The following is a 22,569-nucleotide window of genomic DNA, read 5'->3' as shown; positions in this document are numbered from 1 at the left end:
TGTAACAATGGATCATCCAATAGGAGGGTGTCAGTGGTACTCCACATCAAACTAGAACTATGGAATCCTCACCCTGTGGGTCTATAAGGCTCAATAAAAGAGTAGGACAGACCTCCGATGGTGTGACATTGCTTACAATTTATTGATTAAAAGACAAAAAGCTACTTACAAATTGAATCTCTTTGTTAACATGCAAAAAAAAAAAACACATACGCTGCTAGAGCCAGCTCCAGCTAGGTGAGGATAACATCAGCACATGCTCCACCTTACCCCAACGTACATTTCGTCTGAACAGACGTTGTCAAGGGAATTAACACTTTTTATACCGGAGAACTTTTCTAGTGTCTTTCATTGGTCCCTTGGAGGTCACATGGCTCCCATAAACCTTTCGGAAAACCAAGCCACCAAAAATAATTTGGCTCAAGTCCTCAGAATCCATGATAAAAGTCCAAATAAAACATTATTCAAGTTTTTGGCTCAGCCCTACTTACAGCCAAAGTTTATAGCTTAAAGTGTTACTAAACCTACACCTGTAAAATCGGTCTGTATATGCTTGTTATACTCCCTGTGGAACTAAAGGGGTTAATCTTCTGCATCGCGTAAAAAGGCTCTTTGTTCCGATATGGACAGATCCTTTCCTCCTGGACTGTTTAGCTTGGTGAGGCCATAAAATACAATGAGGGTAGCCATCCTACACATGCTCAGTTTAGTCTCCATTGCTGGAGAGAACATTTCCTGTTGAAGTTGAACTGTTCAGGTCCCATGATATTGACATCACACATGTGGGCATGTATACAGGCTGTAGTGGAAATATCCTCCTACCTGAAAAACTCAGCACTAGACAAACTCTGCAGTTTATCATGTGTCTGTGGTATACAGATCAGCAAAAAAGGTATATAGTGGCAATATTTTAATTGTAAAAAGATTTATAATCTGTGGGCACTGTGGGGGGGGCAGAGGAACTAATTTCATATTACTGGGTTTAGTAACACTTTAATAGATGTATAGAATTGAAATCTTAAAATTTTAAATTGTGTCACCATGTGAAAATAACAGTCCAGTATTATGAACTTCCTGTACTCCTATTGTTCAATAAATGGTGTGCTGTACAGAACATTTAACATTGTCCCAGGTTTAGGCGTAGAGACCCTAGAATGTGCATTTGTAGGTATTGATAAAATTCCTCGGGCATGGCGTGAAATTTAGGAGTTGGTAGAACATTGTCATAATAGTGGTGAGGAATTGGAACTCCATCCAAGTCTTGGGAAAAGGGCCAAAAGCCATAGACTGTCACCTCATCGCAAATTTCAATGGCTGCACTCACCAACATAAGTCCGGAAGAGAGCCGAGGAGCCTTGACTCCTATATGTTTCCAGTAATCCGCCAAGTTCTTGAGGTAGTCTGGGTTGAAGAAGACAACTCTGCTGTTCAAGTCAAAGTCATTGATGGTGTACATTGCCCGGAGAGAGATCTCTGTGTCCCGCAAGTAAGAGAATGCTGGTAGGATGACTAAAGTAGGGCCATACTCCTTCATCCTAATGCTGAATGGTTTCCTCCTTTCCATCAGACTGCTGAACCTAATGGAAGAGAGGTAATTATGTGTATTTAAAGTGAGACTCTATAGTCGAGTAATACATGAGGATACAATTACTTAACCACTTAAGGACCGAGCCTCTTTTTGAGTTACAAGTTAAAACATTTATAATTACTTATAACCCCCAATTTTTTTTTTCTAACACCCTAGAGAATAAAATGGCGGACCGCTAGGCAGATAAGATCATGGTGACCACTGGTCAAAATCAGGGCCTTGCACCACTGGGTTTTTAAGGTGAAACTCCATCAGGGCCATAATTGCAAGGACTTTGCACAATATTTTTTTTTTTTGCAGGACTCCTAGGGAAGCTCTAGGTCTCTCCCACCATCCAAATCACATATGCAATATTTAGTGAACCTGGCATCAGTTATAATGATGGTAATCATTGTTTTGCACGGTGTTTGATTTCACAAGGGTTTTTAAGGATTATGTACACTGAACAGGAATAGCACCAGAATTAGGTTTTATTATAGTTCTTCATTCTTGCCCTGGGCTCTGCACCAGCCTGTCCCGGTACTGGCAAGCATACATTAATACTTCCACCTTCCATCTATAGATATACAGAAAAGAAAGTTAATTCTATGTAGTAAAGGGACAAAGGAAACCAGGAATAGTCCTTCAAAATCACTGTAATTTGGGAGTTCCTCTATCTGCTGGGGTGGAGCCCAAAACCACAGCCACGATTCTTCTAAAATCCCAGCACACACTTGCCCAATTAGTGTGCTGGTGGACGGTTCTGGAAACCAGGATTGGAGATTTTATCCCATCAAAGTCTCTACAAAATCTCTAGGACCCAGGTCCAATCCTGGTCTACCAACCACTGACAGTTCCTTCTGAAGGCCCCAATCACCCTAGAGTCCTTCAATCTGGCTGAATGAGAAACTTCCAACCTTCCAGCTATATACAGTATATATGTATGTATATATATATATATATATATATATATATATATATATATATATACAGAAAAGAAAGTTAATTCTGCGGCGTAAAGGGGCAAAGGAAACCAGGAATGTCCTTCAAATTACTGTCATTTGGGAGTTCCTCTGTCTGATGGGGTTGTGCCCAAACCCACAGTCATGATTCTTCTAAAACCTCAGCACCCACTTGCCCAATTAGTGTGCTGGGGGTTCCTGAAACCAGGATTAGATATTTGATCCCACCAATGTTTTTACAAAATCTCTAGGCTCCAGTTCTCATTCTGGGTCTACCAACCACTGAAAAAACAGTTCCTTCTGAAGGCCACAAGCACCCTGGAGTCCTTCAACTTGGCTGAATGGGAAACCTCCAACCTTATAGCTATAGATATTCAGAAAAGAAAGTTAATTTTGCAGGATAAAGGGGTAAAATGGCAAAGGAAACCAGAAATGGTCCTTCAAAATGACTGTAATTTGAGAGTTCCTCTGTTTGCTGGGGTGGAGTCCAAAACCACAGTCATGATTCTTCTAAAAGCCCAGCACACACCTGCCCAAATAGTGTGTTGGTGGTGCCTGAAACCAGGATTGGAGATTTTATCCCACCAAAGTCTATGAAATCTCTAGGCTCCAGGTCCCAACCTGGGTCCTACCAACCACTGAAAAACCAGTTCCCTCTGCAGGCCGCCCACAAGCACCCTGGAGCCCCTCAACCTGGCTAAATGGGAATCCTGTGTGATAGGACACCCCTTTCACACAGTGGCAGAGTACAGCACTCTCACAACGCCTAAATATTGATGGCAAATTTAAATAGTCTAGAAGTAAGAACAGGCATGTGTGTGTAAACACACAAATCCCAGTAATTTCAGGGGAGAGGAGACATATTGTGTGTTCATACTAAGTATGAACATCGATCTGTCTCTTCCCCTAGTCAGTCCCCTCCCCCTACAGTTAGAACACACATAGGGAACACAGTTAACCCCTTGATTTCCCCCTATTGTTAACCCCTTCCCTGCCAGTGTAATTTACACAGTAATCAGTGCATTTTTATAGCACTGATCGCTGTATAGATGTGAATGGTCCTAAAAAATTGTCAAAAGTGTCCATTGTGTCCGCCATAATGTCACAGTCACAATAAAAATCGCAGATCACCGCCATTACTAGTAAAAAAAATTATAATAAATTATATAATATTTTATATATATATATATATATATATATATATATATATATATATATATATATATATATATATATATATATATATATAATATGTATATTATATATATATTATATATATATATATATATTTATTATAATTTTTATATATATAAAATGCTATAAATCTATCCCCTATTTTGTAGACGCTATAACTTTTGCGCAAACCAATCAATATAATATTTTTTTTCCCCAAAAAAATATATAGAAGAATATATATCAGCCTAAACTGAGAAAAAATTTGCTTTTTTAAAACAAAAATGGGGATATTTATTATAGCAAAAAGTAAAAAATATTGCTTTTAAAAAAAAAAAAAAAACTTTTTTTTGTTTATAGCGCTAAAAGAAAGCTCTATTTGTGGGAAAAAAGATGTCAATTTTGTTTGGGTGCAACGTCGCACGCACGCAAAATTGTCAGTTAAAGCGACGCAGTGCCAAATCACAAAAAAAAGGCCCGGTCATTCAGCAGCTAAATCTTCCGGGACTGAAATGGTTAAGAGATCTGATTTTTTTTTTTAATTTTGTGGGATATGTTTTATAGCAGAAAGTTAAAAATATTGTTTTTTTTAATTATTATTTATTTATATATTAAAAAAATAAAAAACCAGAGGTGATCAAATACCACCTAAAAAAAGTTCTATTTGTGTGAAAAATGTTTATAAATTTAATTTGTACACAGTATTGCATGAACGCACAAATAGCGCAGTGCCAATTAGCAAAAAAATTGCCTGGTCATGAAGGGGGGGGATAAAACCTTTCCGGAGCTAAAGTGGTTAGGAAAACACCGCACTCACTTATTCACTAGGATGCTTGGGTTTGCAGTGACGACATCGGTTTTTGTCCCCACGTCATTGGTCCAGTTCAGCGGAGGTAAATTCAACCTGCAATAAATTAAAAAGAGATAGTGCAGTGCATTATTATTAAGTGTATATTTTTAGTATTTTTTTTGTATATTTTTTTTAATCTTCAAGCCGAACTTTACAAAAGTTAGTTCAGTACTGTATCCAAAAATACAAATAATAAAAAAAAAAATACAAGCTGTGAAAATATGTGAATCTGACCTGGTATCACTTTACTGCAATCCCTGTACAGCAGAGCTCAAAACTGGAAGAGTGAGAAGCAGCACAGTCAGCTGTGTTGCAGTGCTTATATGATATAAAGGAGCTTGTGGATAGGAGGAGCATAAAGATGAGCTTCTCAAGGTGACAAATTTGTTAATTCGGATACTTAACCCAAAACAATTAAACAAATTTTTCCTATTATTCGTAAATTTGAGAATTCGGAAATTCAATAACCCGACAACCGGAAAATGGGAAAATCGGAAATAATAACTAACTAATAATAACATAACTATTACTAACTATTAAATTCTAGGTATTGGAATTTCCTTTCAAATTTGGCTGTTAGTGAACGTAAAGAATACAAATTTATCCGAAGTAATGAATTAACCCGGAATAGCGAATGCCGCATCTAAACAAATGTAACGGAACAAATTAATAATTAATAATAATAAATAAAATGTAAAAGTTTTAATTATTATTACTATTTATTATTATTAATTTGTTACGTTCCATTTGTTTAGATGCGGCATTCATTATTTTGGATAATTCGTAAATTCGTATGCGTTACGTTCACTAACAGCCAAATTTGAATGGAAATTCCAATACCTATTATTAACCACCGTTCTGTTAGTAGAGAAGACAGAGATTCTGCGTAGACATGTGCAAATTTGTTTAGTTTCGAATTTTTTTTTTTAAAGACCACCTAGATGGGTAAATGCCTGTTGACCGGCAGGCAGCGAGGCGGGGTGTGGGGTGGGGAACCACCAGCCGCCACTAGCCAGTAGGCTCCTAACCTTATAGCAGGAGAAAAGCAAATCCATTGTGTGGCACTATTTAGCAGAACCTTGTTATGTAATGTGAGGTTGAAAACAGGGGCTCTTTTGCAATACATTTCCATACATGAGCAGACACATTAACCTGTCAGTCAGGCTCAGACGAAACGTCCAGCAGTCAACTTAAGCACTTTTGATTAGGTCAGGTGTGCACTGCAGAGACTTGAGCTGCAATGTTGAGTTATGACCAGCAGATGGCAAAGTCTTAAAGTGGTTGTAAAGGTAGAAGGTTTTTTTTTTACCTTAAAAAGGAATTTCACTGAAAAAAAAATATTAAAAGCCAGCAGCTATAAATACTACAGCTGCTGACTTTTAACAAATGGGCACTCACCTGTCCCAGGGTCCAGCGATGTTGGCAGCCGAGGCCAATCACTCGGCTTTCCACTGCTGCCGCCGCCATACTAGGTGAGGGAAACAGGAAGTGAAGCGTTGCGGCTTTACTTCCTGGTTCCCTACTGCGCATGCGCAAGTCGCGCAGCGCAATAGGAATGGTCCGCGCTGTCTCTGGAGCCCGTGTGTGTCCCAGCAGACAGCGCGCCGGGACAGGAAATGGCATAGACTCCCATGGGAGTCTATGCCTGGAAGTGGGTGCAAATACCTGTCTTAGGCAGGTATCTCCACCCCCCCCCCCCCCTGAAAGGGGCCAACTGTGAGGGGGGGAGAGTTCTGATGAGCGGAAGTTCCCCTTTAGGGTGGAACCCCGCTATAATGCATTCTATACATTAAAGTGGTTGTATATAGTGATGGCCGAACGGTTCGCCCGGCGGTCGTTTCGCGGCGAATTTCCGACATTCGCGGTCCGCACGTTCGAACGCCTTTTTCCGTCGTTCGCCGCGGCGGACTTACGTGTTTAATGTATACAAGAACTTTAACCTTTGGTGACACGTTTATCATGTGATACAGGACAGCCAATTGAGACATGACAGCACATGGACACTTGTACATTCCCCCTAACCTATAAATACACCCGATCCGGTGGCCATTTTACATTCTTTCTTCTGTTAAGATAGGGACAGGTTCCTGTGTGGAGTAGGGAGAGATAAACCACTAGCTATTTGGTACACAAAAGTTCTTTTCAGGACTGGTATAGGTGTTAGGTGTTGATAGGTTTGCTGTGCTGCTGATTCTTGCAGCAGCCTGAGTGTCTTTTGTTAGTTTAGAGAAAGGGAAAGGACGGTGTATGCTACAGGGACAGCCAGATTAGTCTTTCATCATCATCATCATCATCATCATCATTAGCTGTTACTATCAAGGTCCACAAAAGAGCTGTTCCAGTAACCACTAATCGTTCTCTTTTTTTGCCAATTTGTATAGGGACAGGAAGGAAGCAGTGTTGTCAGGCAGTGAGGGTAATTTTAAAGACTTGCTGTTATTATTAGTTCCACAAAGGTTCTTTTCAGGACTGGTATCAGTGGTACAGTAATAGGCTTGTACATGTATAATATTCTTTCTTCCAAATATAGAAAGGATATTATACTTGACTGCTGCCCTTCTGCTGCAGTCTGCTAAACATTCACAACTCACTTGTTCCACAAAAGTTCTTATAAGGACTGGTAACTTGGTATAGGGTGCTACGGTACATAGGCTTGAGTGCGGTACAGTCTGCTGTTCTGTAAGGACCGCTATCGGTCCACAATAGATAGGGTTGACGTGCACCACTGCTGACCGCTGCCCTATACTGCAGCAGTCCTTCAGCGGTATAGGGACTGACGTACAGTCTGCTAATCACTAACACACAACCTGCTTGTTCCACAAAAGTTCTTATAAGGACTGGTAACTTGGTATAGGGTGCTACGGTACATAGGCTTGAGTGCGGTACAGTCTGCTGTTCTGTAAGGACCGCTATCGGTCCACAATAGATAGGGTTGACGTGCACCACTGCTGACCGCTGCCCTATACTGCAGCAGTCCTTCAGCGGTATAGGGACTGACGTACAGTCTGCTAAAAACTAATACACAACCTGCTTGGTCCACAAAAGTTCTTATAAGGACTGGTAACTTGGTATAGGGTGCTACGGTACATAGGCTTGAGTGCGGTACAGTCTGCTGTTCTGTAAGGACCGCTATCGGTCCACAATAGATAGGGTTGACGTGCACCACTGCTGACCGCTCACCTATACTGCAGCAGTCCTTCAGCGGTATAGGGACTGACGTACAGTCTGCTAAACACTAATACACAACCTGCTTGTTCCACAAAAGTTCTTATAAGGACTGGTAACTTGGTATAGGGTGCTACGGTACATAGGCTTGAGTGCGGTACAGTCTGCTGTTCTGTAAGGACCGCTATCGGTCCACAATAGATAGGGTTGACGTGCACCACTGCTGACCGCTCACCTATACTGCAGCAGTCCTTCAGCGGTATAGGGACTGACGTACAGTCTGCTAATCACTAACACACAACCTGCTTGTTCCACAAAAGTTCTTATAAGGACTGGTAACTTGGTATAGGGTGCTACGGTACATAGGCTTGAGTGCGGTACAGTCTGCTGTTCTGTAAGGACCGCTATCGGTCCACAATAGATAGGGTTGACGTGCACCACTGCTGACCGCTCACCTATACTGCAGCAGTCCTTCAGCGGTATAGGGACTGACGTACAGTCTGCTAAACACTAATACACAACCTGCTTGTTCCACAAAAGTTCTTATAAGGACTGGTAACTTGGTATAGGGTGCTACGGTACATAGGCTTGAGTGCGGTACAGTCTGCTGTTCTGTAAGGACCGCTATCGGTCCACAATAGATAGGGTTGACGTGCACCACTGCTGACCGCTGCCCTATACTGCAGCAGTCCTTCAGCGGTATAGGGACTGACGTACAGTCTGCTAAACACTAATACACAACCTGCTTGGTCCACAAAAGTTCTTATAAGGACTGGTAACTTGGTATAGGGTGCTACGGTACATAGGCTTGAGTGCGGTACAGTCTGCTGTTCTGTAAGGACCGCTATCGGTCCACAATAGATAGGGTTGACGTGCACCACTGCTGACCGCTCACCTATACTGCAGCAGTCCTTCAGCGGTATAGGGACTGACGTACAGTCTGCTAATCACTAACACACAACCTGCTTGTTCCACAAAAGTTCTTATAAGGACTGGTAACTTGGTATAGGGTGCTACGGTACATAGGCTTGAGTGCGGTACAGTCTGCTGTTCTGTAAGGACCGCTATCGGTCCACAATAGATAGGGTTGACGTGCACCACTGCTGACCGCTGCCCTATACTGCAGCAGTCCTTCAGCGGTATAGGGACTGACGTACAGTCTGCTAAACACTAATACACAACCTGCTTGGTCCACAAAAGTTCTTATAAGGACTGGTAACTTGGTATAGGGTGCTACGGTACATAGGCTTGAGTGCGGTACAGTCTGCTGTTCTGTAAGGACCGCTATCGGTCCACAATAGATAGGGTTGACGTGCACCACTGCTGACCGCTGCCCTATACTGCAGCAGTCCTTCAGCGGTATAGGGACTGACGTACAGTCTGCTAAACACTAATACACAACCTGCTTGGTCCACAAAAGTTCTTATAAGGACTGGTAACTTGGTATAGGGTGCTACGGTACATAGGCTTGAGTGCGGTACAGTCTGCTGTTCTGTAAGGACCGCTATCGGTCCACAATAGATAGGGTTGACGTGCACCACTGCTGACCGCTGCCCTATACTGCAGCAGTCCTTCAGCGGTATAGGGACTGACGTACAGTCTGCTAAACACTAATACACAACCTGCTTGGTCCACAAAAGTTCTTATAAGGACTGGTAACTTGGTATAGGGTGCTACGGTACATAGGCTTGAGTGCGGTACAGTCTGCTGTTCTGTAAGGACCGCTATAGGTCCACAATAGATAGGGTTGACGTGCACCACTGCTGACCGCTCACCTATACTGCAGCAGTCCTTCAGCGGTATAGGGACTAAGAGTTTTGTCACAGGGTCATTTAAAAAATGACATGCAGAGGAAGAGGCAGGCCCTTCCGCAGGGGTGGTAGGGGTAGGGCAGGAGCAACAGGCTTGAGCCAAAGTGGGAAGTTGCAGAAGGTGCGTTCAATTACTTTAAAGGATGCACCAGACTTGGTTGAGTGGCTCGCTCAGCCTTACTCTTCTGCACCCTCCTCATCCTCTCGATCTGCACCCTCTTCTTCACTCTCTGCTATGTGCACCCCCAAAGACACTACCACCAACAACACGACCACCACCACCACCACCACATACCTTCCGCTTGAGTCACTGGAATTATTTTCCGATCCATATCAAGAGGACATTTCTGATGCGCAGCCACTCTTGGTATTGGATCAGGAAGAGGAGGTAGCAACAAGCGCTACTCAGCAGTCTGACGCCAGTACCCAGATCAGCCCAAGGAGGAGGTTGGTCCCCGGTGTTGCTGCCTACTCCGAGATCTCTACTTATAGCGGTGGGGAAGGTGACGTTGATGATGACGTGTCTAGTGATGTCACGTGGGTGCCCACAAGAGAGGAAGAGGAGGGGAGTTCAGAGGGAGATATGGACCAGCAGATAGGGAGGAGAAGCAGCAATGACTTACATTGCACAGCAGGGACAAAGCAGACTGCAAATGTATCAGGAGCGAGTCATCGACCATGTACGGTCACATCTGGCGCTCCCAGGACACCGGCACATGGCTCCGCAGTGTGGGCTTTTTTTAACGTGTCCGCTGCTGACAATAGCGTTGCCATCTGCAATCTTTGCAGTCAACGCGTTAGTCGCGGTAAGCCCAATACTCACCTAGGGACGACCGCCTTAAGAAGGCACATGAGCAGCCATCACCGAGCCCAGTGGGAGCAACGGAACACACAAAGCCACACTGCAGGCTCTCACCGTCCAGCCTCGTCTTCTACTTCTCCTTCTCCTCTCTCCTCACAATTGTCCTCCACTCCACCTTCCATCACGCCAAGCTCACATTTTTCTGCAAAAAGGCAGGCTTCCGTGGGCCTAATGTTTGAGCGTAAAAAAATGATGATGCCGGATAACCCTCTTGCCCAACGGTTGGCGGCTGGCTTGTCAGAACTCATAGCCCGCCAACTACTGCCATATAAACTGGTGGACTCGGAGGCCTTTCGCAAATTTGTGGCCATTGGAACACCACAATGGAAGGTCCCAGGAAGGAAGTATTTCTCAGAGAAGGGCATCCCAGAGCTATATGGCCATGTTCAGCGGCAAGTGAATGTATCTCTGGCACACAGTGTCGGTGCCAAGATACATCTGACCACAGACACGTGGTCTAGCAAACACGGGCAGGGAAGGTATATCAGTTTTACTGCCCACTGGGTGAACCTTCTGACGGCCGTCAAGCATGTAACCCGTGGCACCCGTGTAGATTTGGTTTTACCGCCACGGATTGCATGCAGGCCTGACTCTTCTTCTCCTCCTCCTACTCCATCCTCCTCCCTCTCCTCCTCAGCTGCCTCCTCCTTTTCCGCTGCTAGCGTCTCTTCCACTGCACCGCCCAAGCTCCCCAGAACCTATTCCACATGCCAGGTGAGACGTTGCCATGCCGTGCTGCGTCTGTTGTGCCTGGAAGCAAAGAGCCACACTGGCCCGGCACTCCTTTCAGCTTTGCGTTCACAGGCAGATGAGTGGCTAACACCGCTCAATTTGACAGTTGGTAAAGTGGTGTGTGACAACGGTGCCAATCTGCTTAGCGCATTGAAACAGGGCAAAATCACGCACGTGCCGTGCATGGCACACGTCTTAAACTTGGTCGTGCAGCGATTCCTTGTCAAATACCCTGGGGTCCAGGACATCTTGCGGCAGGCAAGGAAAATCTCGGCCCATTTCAGAAGATCTTACACGGCCATGGCTCGCCTTGCTGACATTCAGCGGCGACACCATCTGCCGGTCAGACGTCTTATTTGCGATTGCCCGACGCGATGGAACTCAACCTTCTATATGCTTGATAGGCTGCTCCAGCAGAAACGTGCAGTTAACGTCTACCTGTATGAACTCTGCGAAAGAAACGGTTCTGGGGAGCTGGGTTTTTTTTCACCGCGCCAGTGGCTGCTCATGCGCGACACATGCAGACTTCTGCGGCCATTTGAGGAGATCACCAAACTGGTCAGTCGCAGCCATGGCGCCATCAGTGACATGGTACCTTATGCCTTCTTTCTGGAGCGTGCATTGCGTCGTGTCATTGATCAGGCTGTGGAGGAGCAGGAGCGGGAAGATGAGGAAGTCGCAATGCTGGATGAATTCCCAGGGGGGGCTACTCTATCTGAGACAAGTCAACAACAGGAGTCTGATGAGGAGTCAGAGGAGGATGGTGCCGGGGCGGATGAGCAGGAGCAAGAAGAGCATGCTTTAAACCTTTCTGGGATCCCTGTTGTGCGAGGATGGGGAGAGGAGAATGAAGAGGACGACATTATCCTGGATGATGAGCAGGAGCCAGGCCACCACACCGCTTCCACTTTAGTGCAAATGGGGGCCTTCATGCTCCAGTGTTTTAATAGGGACCCCCGTATAAAAAGCATGAGGGTCAAGGACCAGTACTGGGTGGCAACGTACTTAGACCCCCGGTACAAACACAAAATGGCGGAAATGTTACCGCCGTCGCAGAGGGCTGTCAGAATGCAGCACTTCCAGGCCTTGCTTCGAGAAATGCTGCATTCTGCTTTTGCGTGCGCTGGCAGAGGAGCAATTCCCACTCCCAGAGAAGGATTTGCGGGTACCAATCCAACAGCGCCTGCAAGAAGAGGCCGGTTTGAAGATGTGTTGGTGACTTCGGATATGAGGTCATTCTTTCAGCCGACCCATCGACAGGTGTCATCCGGATCCAGCATCAGGGAACGCCTAGACCGTCAGGTGTCCGACTACATTGGGTTAACGGCCGATGTGGACGCTCTGAGGAGTGATGAACCCCTAGACTACTGGGTGGGCAGGCTTGACCTCTGGCCAGAGCTTGCCCAATTTGCAATCGAACTGTTGGCTTGCCCCTCATCCAGTGTCCTGTCCGAAAGGACGTTCAGCGCAGCAGGGGGGATTGTGACCGATAAGCGTACTCGCCTAGCTCACCACAGTGTTAACTACCTCACATTTCTAAAAATGAATGAGGCATGGATCTCGGAGGAATTCAACACATGTGACCAGTAGACCATGTATATGTCTATAAACTATTTTTTTAATCAAGCACACAGACCTTCTTAATTCATTTGGCTCACTTCCTTGACCCAAAAAAGCACACCGTACTATATGCCCCTACCCTCCTCTTTGAAGAGGTTGAGCGGTGTCATATTTCTACTGGGGCTGCTTATGATATCCCTGTGCTGTGCTGACTTCCTCCTGGGGGTTCTTATTATGAAGGGATCACACTATCCCTGTGCTGTGCTGACTTCCTCCTGGGGGTTCTTATTATGAGGGGATCACACCATCCCTGTGCTGTGCTGACTTCCTCCTGGGGCTGCTTACGGTGCTGCTGTCAGTGCTGTATGTCACGGTGCTGCTGTCAGCGCTGTATGTCACGGTGCTGCTGTCAGCGCTGTATGTCACGGTGCTGCTGTCAGCGCTGTATGTCACGGTGCTGCTGTCAGCGCTGTATGTCACGGTGCTGCTGTCAGCGCTGTATGTCACGGTGCTGCTGTCAGCGCTGTATGTCACGGTGCTGCTGTCAGCGCTGTATGTCACGGTGCTGCTGTCAGCGCTGTATGTCACGGTGCTGCTGTCAGCGCTGTATGTCACGGTGCTGCTGTCAGCGCTGTATGTCACGGTGCTGCTGTCAGTGCTCTGTATTACGGTGCTGCTGTCAGATGCCTCTATCACGGTGCATGTGTCATTCCGGTATGTCACGCTGCTGGTGATCATCTCCTGCACCCTCTTCTTTGCCTACCCTGGTCCCTGACCTTCCCTCTCCTCCATTGCCTTCATTAGCTCCATAGTCCTGAATTGTTAGAACAATTTCCCAAATAAAATAAAAATGCTTGTAGTTATCGATCCCAAATTCACCTCATACATGTATTATGTCATTGTCCAGATGGTGGGACTACGTTTTACCCCCTAATAATTACCACGTGGCCGCAAATTCGACATGAAGGTTTGCAAAGTTCGCCTCCCATTGAAGTCAATGGGGCCCGCGGCGAACGGTCGGTTTCGCGAACGTTTGGGTCCGTTCGCATTTCGCGTTCGCGAAACGTCCCGTCGGAAGTTCGTCCATCACTAGTTGTATACTCATTTTTGGGACTTTTACCTACAGGAAAGCCTATAATAAGGCTTACCTGTAGGTAAAAAAAAATATCTCCTAAACCTGTACGGTTTAGGAGATATTCCCCTCGGTATGCGCCGCTGACTGCAGCGGCGCATGCGCACAAGGGGATTCTCGGCCAGAAAATCCGTCAGTGGCTGACCGGCCGGAAAGAAATCTCCCGCGCGCATGCGCGAGAGTGACGATATTGCGGCTCCAGCCACTCACAGCGCCGGAGCCGCGATACCCGGAAAAGAAAAGCAGAGGGAGCATGTCGGCTCCCTCGGCGTGGATCGGGCCAGATGTCGGGCCTCGTTCTAAGGTAAGTATTTCATAATGAGCTAGTATGCGGTGCATACCAGCTCATTATGCCTTTTGCTTTGCAGGTGTAAAAAAAAAAAAAAATAGCGAGTTTACTACCGCTTTAAGATAATAAGCCTATTGTGTGCAGCAGCCCCCTTTAGCCGCCCCCAACACTTACCTGTCCAGCGATGTCCACGAGTGTCTCAGCCATCCGAGATTCTCCCTCCTGATTGTCTGAGACACATTGACTGCCCCTGCTGTCAATCAAAGTCAGCTAGCCAATCAGGAGAGAGAGGGGCGGGGCCGGGTCAGTGCTCTGTGTCTGAATGGACTTGGCTCGGGTGCCCCCATAGCAAGCTTCTTGATGTGGAGGCACTGAACTGGAGGGAGGAGCCAGGAGCACAGAAGAGGGACCTGAGAAGAGGAGGATTTGGGTTGCTCTGTGCAAAACCACTACACAGAGCAGGTAAGTATAACATATTTGTTATTTTTATAGGGGATAAAGACTTCACAATCACTTCAAGGCTGAACACTACAGTGTACAGTACATAGTAATAATAATTCCTTTAAAAATTAGACAGTTTCTAATTTGAAGTAATTTCATTTAGAACACGGTATAGCTGAAGGTGGGAGATGCCCATAGTCAATTTAAAATGCTTCATTGGGCATTCTCTTATTTTACCCTTACCTAAACACAAAGTCAGCCTGGTCAATTTCAGCGCCACAAAAGCTGTTGTTTAAAATTCCTCCATTGCCCACCACTGCACATCTTTTGATTGGCTTATGGAATGGGGACTCCTGGAATAAAAGAGAGACCTGTTCATAATCCAACCTTATTGGAGATCTATTCATAACTTCAATACCAAGGCAATCAATGACAGGATTAGGTGTTACCCAAAGACCTCTATTCTTCATTGGTCTGATACGCCAACCAAAACAGTATAAAAATCAATGACCCCACATCTAATGCCGGGTACACAAGATTAGACTTTTCGACGGACTTGGTTCCGGCGGACTGGAATCCGTTGGACAATTCGATTGTGTGTGGGCTCCAGCAGGATTTTCCTACCCAAAAGTCCGGCGGACCTAGGAATAGGGTGCTGGTGCAGGGCTGTGCTGCAGATTACTGCTGGTTTCTGCAGCAGTCTTTTATCAGTGTAGGGACTGAGAGACAGTCTGCAAATCACTAGCTACTAGGTCCACAAAGGTCCTTTTAAGGACTGGTATAGGTGTACTATTTGGTGTGCAGTATATAGGTGTGTAATACACGTATAAAATACTTGCACATATAGAAAGCATAGTATAGTGCATTTCCACTGTGCAGCATTTTGACTGCTGAGCGGTTCTGCAGCGATACAAAGAGTGACAAACGCAATAAAAAAAAAAAGTATTATAACTGGTGTGATAGACCAGTGGCCCCCAAAAACAACATACTGCACTTCTCTAGAGACTTTTGTCACAGGGTCATATAAAAAAATGACAGGCAGAGGAAGAGGCAGGCCCTTCCACAGGGGTGGTAGGGGTAGGGCAGGAGCAACAGGCTTGAGCCAAAGTGGCAAATTGCAGAAGGCGCGTGCGATTACATCAAAGGACACACCAGACTTGGTTGAGTGGCTCACTCAGCCTTACTCTTCTGCACCCTCCTCATCCTCTCAATCTGCACCCTCTTCTTCACTCTCTGCTATGTGCACCCCCAAAGACACTACTACCAACACCACCACCACCACCACCACCACATACCTTCCGCTTGAGTCACAGGAATTATTTTCCGATCCATATCAAGACATTTCCGATACGCAGCCACTCTTGGCATTGGATCAGGAAGAGGATGTAGCAACAACCGCCACTCAGCAGTCTGACGACAGTACCCAGATCAGCCCAAGGAGGAGGTTGGTCCCCGCTGTTGCTGCCTACTCCGAGATCTCTAATTATAGCGGTGGGGAAGGTGACGTCGCTGATGACGTGTCTAGTGATGTCACGTGGGTGCCCACAAGAGAGGAAGAGGAGGGGAGTTCAGAGGAAGATATAGACCAGTAGATAGGGAGGAGAAGCAGGAAGAACTTACATTGCACAGGAGGGACAAAGCAGACTGCTAATGTATCAAAAGCGAGGCATCAACCATGTACGGTCACATCTGGTGCTCCCAGGACGCCGGCACATGGCTCCGCAGTGTGGGCTTTTTTTAACGTGTCCGCTGCTGACAATAGCATTGCCATCTGCAATCTTTGCAGTCAACACATAAGTCGAGGTAAGCCCAACACTCACCTAGGGACGACTGCCTTAAGAATACACATGAGCTGCCATCACCGAGCCCAGTGGGAGCAACGGAACATACAAAGCCACACTCCAGGCTCTCACCGTCCAGCCTCGTCTTCTATTTCTCCTTCTCCTCTCTCCTCACAATTGTCCTCCACTCCACCTTCCATCACGCCATCCTCACATTTTTCTGCAAAAAGGCAGGCTTCCATGGGCCAAATGTTTGAGCGTAAAAAATGATGATGGATAACCCTCTTGCCCAACGGTTGACGGCTGGCTTGTCAGAACTGATAGCCCGCCAACTACTGCCATATAAACTGGTGGACACGGAGGCCTTTCGAAAATTTGTGGCCATTGGAACACCACAATGGAAGGTCCCAGGAAGGAAGTATTTCTCACAGAAGGGCATCCCAGAGCTATATGGCCATGTTCAGCGGCAAGTGAATGTATCTTTGGCACAAAGTGCCCGTGCCAAGATACATCTGACCACAGACACGTGGTCTAGCAAACACAGGCAGGGAAGGTATATCACTTTTACTGCCCACTGGGTGAACCTTCTGACGGCCGTCAAGCATGTAACCCGTGGCACCCGTGTAGATTTGGTTTTACCACCACGGATTGCATGCAGGCCTGGCTCTTCTTCTCCTCCTCCCCCCATCCATCCTCCTCCCTCTCCTCCTTGGCTGACTCCTCCTTTTCCGCTGCTAGCGTCTCTTCCGCTGTGCCGCCCAAGCTCCCCAGAACCTATTCGACATGCCAGGTGAGACATTGCCATGCTGTGCTGCGTCTGTTGTGCCTGGAAGCTAAGAACCACACTGGTCCTGCACTCCTTTCAGCTTTGCGTTCACAGGCAGATCGGTGGCTAACACCGTTCAATTTGACAGTTGGTAAAGTGGGGTGCCAATCTGCTTAGCGCATTGAAACAGGGCAAAATTACACACGTGCCATGCATGGCACTCATCTTAAACTTGGTCGTGCAGCGATTCGTTGTCAAATACCATGGGGTCCAGGACATCTTGTGGCAGGCAAGGAAAATCTCGGCCCATTTCAGAAGATCTTACACTGCCATGGCTCGCCTTGCTGACATTCAGCAGCGACACAATCTGCCAGTCAGACGTCTTATTTGCAATTGCCCGACACGATGGAACTCAACCTTCTATATGCTTGATAGGCTGCTCCAGCAGAAACATGCAGTTAACGTCTACCTGTACGAACTCTGCGGCAGAACAGGTTCTGGGGAGCTTGTTTTTTTTTCAGGCGCCAGTGGCTGCTCATGCGCGACGCATGTTGACTTCTGCGGCCATTTGATGAGATCACCAAACTGGTCAGTTGCAGCCATGGCGCCATCAGTGACATGGTACCTTATGCCTTCTTTATGGAGCGTGCATTCCCGGGGGGGGGGGGGCTACTCTATCTGAGACAAGTCAACAACAGGAGTCTGAAGAGGAGTCAAGGGAGAATGGTGCTGGGGCGGATGAGGAGGAGCAAGAAGAGCATGCTTTAAACCTTTCTGGGATCCCCGTTGGTGTACGTGGATGGGGAGAGGAGAACGAGGAGGACGACATTATCCTGGATGATGAGCAGGAGCCTGGCCACCACACTGCTTCCAGTTTAGTGCAAATGGGGGCCTTCATGCTCCAGTGTTTTAACAGGGACCTCTGTATAAAAAGCATAAGGGTCAAGGACCAGTACTGGGTGGCAACGTACTTAGACCCCCCGGTACAAACACAAAATGGCGGAAATTTTACCACCGTCACAGAGGGCTGTCAGAATAGAGCACTTCCAGGCCTTGCTTCGAGAAATGCTGCATTCTGCTTTTGCGTGTGCTGGCAGAGGAGGAATTGCCACTCCCAGAGAAAGAGTTGCGGATACCAATCCAACAGCGCCTGCAAGAAGAGGGCGGTTTGAAGATGTGTTGGTGTCTTCTGATATGAGGTCATTCTTTCAGCCGACCCATCGGCAGGTCTCATCCTGATCCAGCATCAGGGAACGCCTAGACCGACAGGTGTCCGACTACATTGGGTTAACGGCCGATGTGGACGCTCTGAGGAGTGATGAACCCCTGGATTACTGGGTGGGCAGGCTTGACCTCTGGCCAGAGCTTGCCCAATTTGAAATGGAACTGTTGGCTTGCCCCTCGTCCAGTGTCCTGTCCGAAAGGATGTTCAGCGCAGCAAGGGGGGTCGTGATCGATAAGCGCACTCGCCTAGCTCATGCCAGTGTTGACTACCTCACATCTATAAAAATGAATGAAGCATGGATCTCAGAGGAATTCAACAAATGTGACCAGTAGACCATGTATAGCTCTATAAATGATTTATTTAATCGAGCACACGGACCTTTTTTCTACATTTGGCTCACTTCCTTGTACAAGAAAAGCACACCGTACTATATGCCCATACCCTCCTGTTTGAAGAGGTTGAGCTGTGTCATATTTTTGGTGCCCAGCAGCGAGTTACTGGTATCAGTGCTGCTGTCAGTGCTCTCTATTTCAGTGCTGGTGTCAGTGCTCTCTCTCTATCTCGGTGCTGGTGTGGTATCAGTGCTCTCGATCTCAGAGCTGGTGTGGTCTCAGTGCTCTATATCACTGTGCTGGTGTCAGTGCACTCTATATCACGGTGCTTGTGTCAGTGCACTCTATCACGGTGCTGGTGTCAGTGCTCTATATCACGTTGCTGGTGTCAGTGCTCTCTATCACGGTGCTGGTGTCAGTGCTCTCTATCACGGTGCTGGTGATCATCTCCTGCACCCTCTTCATAGCCTATCCTGACCTTTCCTCTCCTCCATTGCCTTCATACGCTCCTGAGTCCTGAATTGTCAAAATTTCACAGATAGAAAAAGAATGCTTGTAGCTGTCGATCCCAGATTCACTTCATACATGTGTTATGTCAGTGGTCATGTGGTGGGACTATGTGTGCACAGCTAGTAAGTATTTTGTGGCTGAAAATATGACCTGTAGGTTTTTAAGGTTCGCCTGCCATTGAAGTCAATGGGGCCCGCGGCAAACTTTGCGGTTCGCAAACTTTTGGCCGCGTTCGTGGTTTGCGGTCGCAAAATGTCCCGTCGGAAGTTCGTCCATCTCTATTGGTGTCAGTGTGAAGAATAGTGCCTCATTATTGGTATCAGAATAGTGCTCCATTGTTGGTGTCAGTGGGAGGAATAGTGCCCCATCATTGGTACCAGTGGGAGGAATGGTGGCCAATTTTGGTGTTTTTAGAAGGAATAGTGCCCCATTATTGATATCAGTGGAAGGAATGGTGCCCTGTCATTCACATCAGTGGGAGGAATAGTGACACATTGTTGGTATCAGTGGGTGGAATGGTGTCACATCATTGGTATCGGTGGGTGGAATGGTGTCACATCATTGGTATCGGTGGGTGGAATGGTGTCACATCATTGGTATCGTGGGTGCAATGGTGTCACATTGTTGGTATCAGTAGGTGGAATGGTCTCACATTATTGGTATCAGTGGGTGGAATGGTGTCACATTGTTGGTATCAGTGGGTGGAATGGTGCCACATTGTCGGTATCAGTGGGTGGAATGGTGTTTCATTGTTGGTATCATTGGGTGGAATGCTGCCACATTGTTGGTATCAGTCGGTGGAATGGTGTCACATTGTTGGTATCAGTGCGTGGAATGGTGTCACATTGTTGGTATCAGTGGGTGGAATGGTGTCACATTGTTGGTATCAGCGGGTGGAATGGTGTCACATTGTTGGTATCAGTGGGTGGAATGGTGTCACATTGTTGGTATCAGTCGGTGGAATGGTGCCCCGTCCACACAAAATGTAGGTTTTTGGCTGGAGCTCACCTTTGGAAACAAGCTGTAAAGGCTCGCTGTGACGTTTTTGCTTCCTTTTTGTCCATCATAGTGAATTGTATGTCCAATCGGAGTGTTCTCCTGGGTCACGATCATCGAATAGGAGGCATTGCAGCATTTCTGAAACTTCTCTCTGAGCAATGAACATGAATTCATAAAAGTCATTATCCAACCCCTGGATTGGTGACATTCACTTTAAAGAACTACTACCGTCCATGACATTAGTCGATGCCTGGAGAACACTGCACCCAGAGGGCCGTGACTTCACATACTACAGAAGTGAACAACAAATTACCCCTTTCTGGAAAGTAGACAGGTCAAGGTATTTAGTATGAGGCACATACTTTTTTTTTTTACGTACTGTTACCAGTGCAGTACAGAGTTGTCATATAATGGGTGTGGAGGTGATAGGGACACTGATTGGTAACAGCATGTAACAAAAAAAAGTTTATTTCTATTCATTTTTTTTTTTTTTGTACATTTTTTTTCCAACACACTGTGACCAGAGCAACATAATGTTACCCATTGTACTACTCTGGGGAAGTATTTTTTTATTTTTTTTATTTGCTATATGCAGGCATTTTCCTGAATAAAATTGATTCACTGAGTTTGTTTTGTTGTGATTTTAGCTGTGATTGGCCACAGCTGATCACATGGCACAAATGGGATGTGATTGGCCGGGTCAGTACCATGCGAGCAATGTGACCAATCACAGCTAGCGACACAATTGTACACAATAGCTTGAAAGGAAGCCATCCATTGTTTACAACTACCATGTGACCCGCTGTGATTGGTTACAGTAGTCACATGGTACTGGCAGCAGTGATCCGTCACGCAGCCGGTGACAGATTTTGCCGTTGCATGGCCCCGCGATCTGGCAGGAGGTCATATGACATCGATCCCATACCTCCCAACTTTTTGAGATGGGAATGGGGGACACCTATCAGCAAAAGTATGCAGGTGTAGGACACACCCCTTGCCACACCCTGCCACACCCCCTTAAAGGAGAATTGTACAAAAAAAACAAGATAGGTTAAGTGCTTTTTTTTTCCACTACTATTCCTTTATATTGGCTTTTGGAATTTACAAATGCAGCAATTTAGAAATCAGATGAAAGGTTTAGCGCTGGAAAACACTTTTTGAAAGATAAAAAGTGCATTTTATATACATCTATATAGATCAGACCAAAATGAGGGACAGAGGGACATTGCTCCAAATCAGGGACAGTTGGGAGGAGCTATGCAATCTGGTTTGATGAGGGGCCAGCCTCGGCTTCATTCTCCCATTGGCCGGGGGAGAACCGGTTAACAACGGACACATTGTTTTCTTCAGGGTCCTTGCTTTCAGAAAATGTCTGCTGTTTGGGGGGGGTTTAACTAATCTTCATGCCTAAAATGTGCATTTTAACCCCTTCCCACATAAAGCCTCCCGGCTTCTAAAGAGTCCTGAAAGCAGGGAGGCAGAGGCGGGTATTCGTGTCATGTGACTGCTGTGATTGGCTGTCACAGTGGTCACAAGATCGAAAAAGCTTACCAATCCCTGCCAGCTATTGTGCTGGGAGAACGATTAACCACTTAAGGACCAAGCCTCTTTCTGAGATTTGTTGTTTACAAGTTAAAAACTGTTTTGTTTTTTTTTGCTAGAAAATTGCTTAGAACCCTCAAACATTATACATCCTAGAGAATAAAATGGCGGTGGTTGCAATACTTTCTGTCACACCGTATTTGCGCAGCGGTCTTACAAGCGCACTTTTTTTGGAAAAAATACACTTTTTTGAATAAAAAAATAAGACAACAGTAAAGTTATCACAATTTTTTTTATACTGTGAAAGATAATATTACGCCGAGTAAATTGATACCCAACATGTCACGCTTCAAAATTGCGCCCGCTCGTGGAATGGCGACAAACTTTTACCCTTAAAAATCTTCATAGGCAATGTTTAAAAAATTCTACAGGTTGCATGTTTTGAGATACAGAGGAGGTCTGGGGCTAGAATTATTGCTCTCGCTCTACCGATCACGGCGATACCTCACATATGTAGTTTGAACACTGTCTTAATATGCGGGCACTGCTCATGTATGCGCTCGCTTCTGCACATGAGCTTGGCGGGACGGGGAACATTTAAAAAAAAATTTTTTTATTATTTATTTTATTTTTTATTTTTACACTGTTTTAAAAAAAAAATACAATTGTGTCACTTTTATTCCTATTACAAGGAATGTAAACATCCCTTGTAATAGAAAAAAAGCATGACAGGTCCTCTTAAATATGAGATCTGGTGTCAAAAAGACCTCAGATCCAGATCTCATATTTACACTACAATGCAATAAAAATAAATTAAAAATCGTAATAAAAAAAAAAAAAAAATCAAAAATGGCCCTTTAAGAACTATGG

At 45.8% G+C, this 22,569-nt stretch overlaps 1 protein-coding gene across 1 annotated transcript in view; it reads right to left on the bottom strand.

Annotated features, from left to right (window-relative positions):
* Positions 1 to 200: 200 nt before the first annotated feature.
* The window catches only part of LOC143961571 (alpha-N-acetylneuraminide alpha-2,8-sialyltransferase-like), a 100,724-nt gene continuing 78,355 nt past the window's right edge, over positions 201 to 22,569 (bottom strand). Inside the window, exons 4-7 of the mRNA XM_077470880.1 lie at positions 20,167 to 20,308; positions 14,788 to 14,897; positions 4,520 to 4,606; positions 201 to 1,577 (exon numbers count right to left, since the gene is read on the bottom strand). Coding sequence (XP_077327006.1) covers positions 1,118 to 1,577; positions 4,520 to 4,606; positions 14,788 to 14,897; positions 20,167 to 20,308 — 799 coding nt within the window. The 3' untranslated portion in view covers positions 201 to 1,117. The remainder of the gene's footprint in view (positions 1,578 to 4,519; positions 4,607 to 14,787; positions 14,898 to 20,166; positions 20,309 to 22,569) is intronic.

This window comes from Lithobates pipiens, unplaced genomic scaffold (assembly GCF_037356315.1).
Source record: "Lithobates pipiens isolate NorthernLeopardFrog02 unplaced genomic scaffold, aLitPip1_a1.2 Scaffold_8, whole genome shotgun sequence".
Lineage (NCBI taxonomy): Eukaryota > Metazoa > Chordata > Amphibia > Anura > Ranidae > Lithobates > Lithobates pipiens.
The sequence above is the reverse complement of the archived record's forward strand: the minus strand, read 5'-3'. Positions and strand labels throughout refer to the sequence as shown.